Source organism: Chenopodium album, chromosome 20, assembly GCF_948465745.1.
Source record: "Chenopodium album chromosome 20, dcCheAlbu1.1, whole genome shotgun sequence".
Lineage (NCBI taxonomy): Eukaryota > Viridiplantae > Streptophyta > Magnoliopsida > Caryophyllales > Amaranthaceae > Chenopodium > Chenopodium album.
The window spans coordinates 3,913,955-3,916,040 of NC_137853.1; the positions used below are offsets into that span (position 1 = coordinate 3,913,955).

A 2,086-nucleotide genomic window follows, 5' to 3' on the forward strand; every position below is an offset into this window, starting at 1 on the left:
AACTAGCGTCAAGGATGTAAACCTAATGTTAGTAGATGTTCCAATTTAGAAAAATACCATAAATGTGTGCTCAATAGTTGTTTGAATCATTAATCACTTGTCGTTGTGTTTAGCTTTTAGGGGAAAAATTTTAATCCATTTGCAACTTGTTTATCTCTATAATAGTACACAAGATATTTGTCCAATACATCCATTCGACCATTCCAAACCATCAATTTCTTAAATTTGTAATGTGAATCAAATGAGTGGCTAAAAGTCTTCTAGATTGCAAACTTTTCGATATGCTATTGGCTCTCGCATCTCCACACATAAGTAAGACTAATCGCTCCATCTTTTAGCTTTTAAAAGTATATATATCGAATATATTATAGTATATACGAATTATATGAGAGTATATATAATTTATTAAGGTATATAAGATGAACAATCTTACTGAATTGGCCAAAAACTTCTCAAATCTCAAGTCAATCCAATTTCATTGGTTAATTTTTGATAACAAATGGCGGTCAACTACATGTGAATATAAGTTTATAACTCTAGCCTAAAGCTACGAATTGATATTCTTTTGTATTGTACAAGAAATAAAGTCCATGTAATTAATTTTTTTTTACAACAGGCCATTTCGATATATGAAGTACTTTGTTGTAAATAAAAACTCAAGTAGTAACAAACAAATGAACATACACTATTCACATTGCACCAAAAACCCCATCATTATATACTACAACTCCTAAAAACCTCCAAAACCATTGACAACCTGTCCATCCTAATCCATGATTAAGAAGATAATGATAGAATCACACCATCTTAATCATACTATTAATAAGATATAATTAAAATATTTAACTAACTAATAGGTGGTCGCCAAGTGGCAATGTGTTCACACCAACTTGACATCCCACTTGTTGTAAAGCTTCCACTCCTTTTCCCACTTGCCCATTTTCTTTCTTCCTCCTCTTTGGGGACCCACTTTCTGATGACGAACTCGATGACGTAGATAATGATGACGTTGTTCTTTCCGGAGAAGATCGCTTTGAGGTGATCCGTACCGGGTCGGGTTCACCCGAATTCACTCTTAGGGGGAAGTTTAGCAATGCCTTCGAGCCGCGCATTCGGAACGCGGCCCGATCATAGGCCAACGCTGCGTCCTCGGCAGTTTCGAATGTTCCGAGCCAAACCCGAGCCCCGTTCTTAGCCGGGTCTCGGATTTCAGCTGCATACTTACCCCACGGCCGTCTTCGGACACCGCGGTAATGCTTCCCCCTTGTCGGAGCCGCCATAGCCACGGCCACCGCCGGGACCTCACCGCCGCTGACTCTCACCGGAGACTCCACCGGCTCCGACTTAACCACCACCGGCGCCGGAGAACCCGAATCGATTTCCGACCCGGATTCCGGCGACCACCCGGTGTGTACCGCATCCCGGAGAACACCAAAAAGAACCATATCTTCAGAATCATCTTCTTTCAATGGCAATTCACCCCAATTTTCAGTTAAACAAGGATACAACCTGCTAAAACTGGAATTCCGGCGATAAATCGGGTTTGATCCATTGTTAATCGTAGAAGCTCCGATAATTCTCGGGTCCCAATCTTCAAGTAAGTGTCGCCTAATCGAATCAAGAACTGCTAAATCAGTTTCCAGATGACTGATTCTATTCATCTTTTCTTCTTAATTATGAACTGGGTATTTTAAATTTGAGCTTAAAATTTGGGAATTTGAACTGGGTATTAATAATTTGAGCTAAAAATCTGAACTTTTGAAGTGGGTATTAGAAATTTGAGCTTGATTTTTATGGGTTCAGGTGTTTTAGAGAGAATGTTGAAAAAACTAATTTTTGGAGTGAAGAGAATATAAGAGGTATATATAGTTGAGAAATTGAGAAGGGTGCATGAACCTGGATCAACTAGACAATTGTAGGTCCACAATAAAAATTAGATTTTTCAAAATCTTAGGATTAATTTAAATATTTTATAATTTAAAAAATGATAAAATATCAGTAGTGGGTGATATATAAATATTTCAACTTTAATGTTTTTTGCTTTTATAAGAATAAAATTATTTTTATTAAATTAGAATGTCACCTT

General features: G+C 37.2%; 1 protein-coding gene across 1 annotated transcript; it reads right to left on the minus strand.

Annotated features, from left to right (window-relative positions):
• Positions 1-664: 664 nt before the first annotated feature.
• LOC145599158 (ethylene-responsive transcription factor 2-like) lies at positions 665-1,834 on the minus strand. The gene has a single exon (XM_081655569.1). The coding sequence runs from the start codon at positions 1,659-1,661 to the stop codon at positions 843-845; it is 819 nt and encodes a 272-aa protein (XP_081511695.1). The 5' UTR covers positions 1,662-1,834; the 3' UTR covers positions 665-842.
• Between the last annotated feature and the right edge of the window lie 252 nt (positions 1,835-2,086).

Coding starts and splice junctions, on each gene's coding strand:
- LOC145599158 (XM_081655569.1), bottom strand. CDS start 1,661: ATGAATAGAATCAGTCATCTGGAAACTGATTTAGCAGTTCTTGATTCG.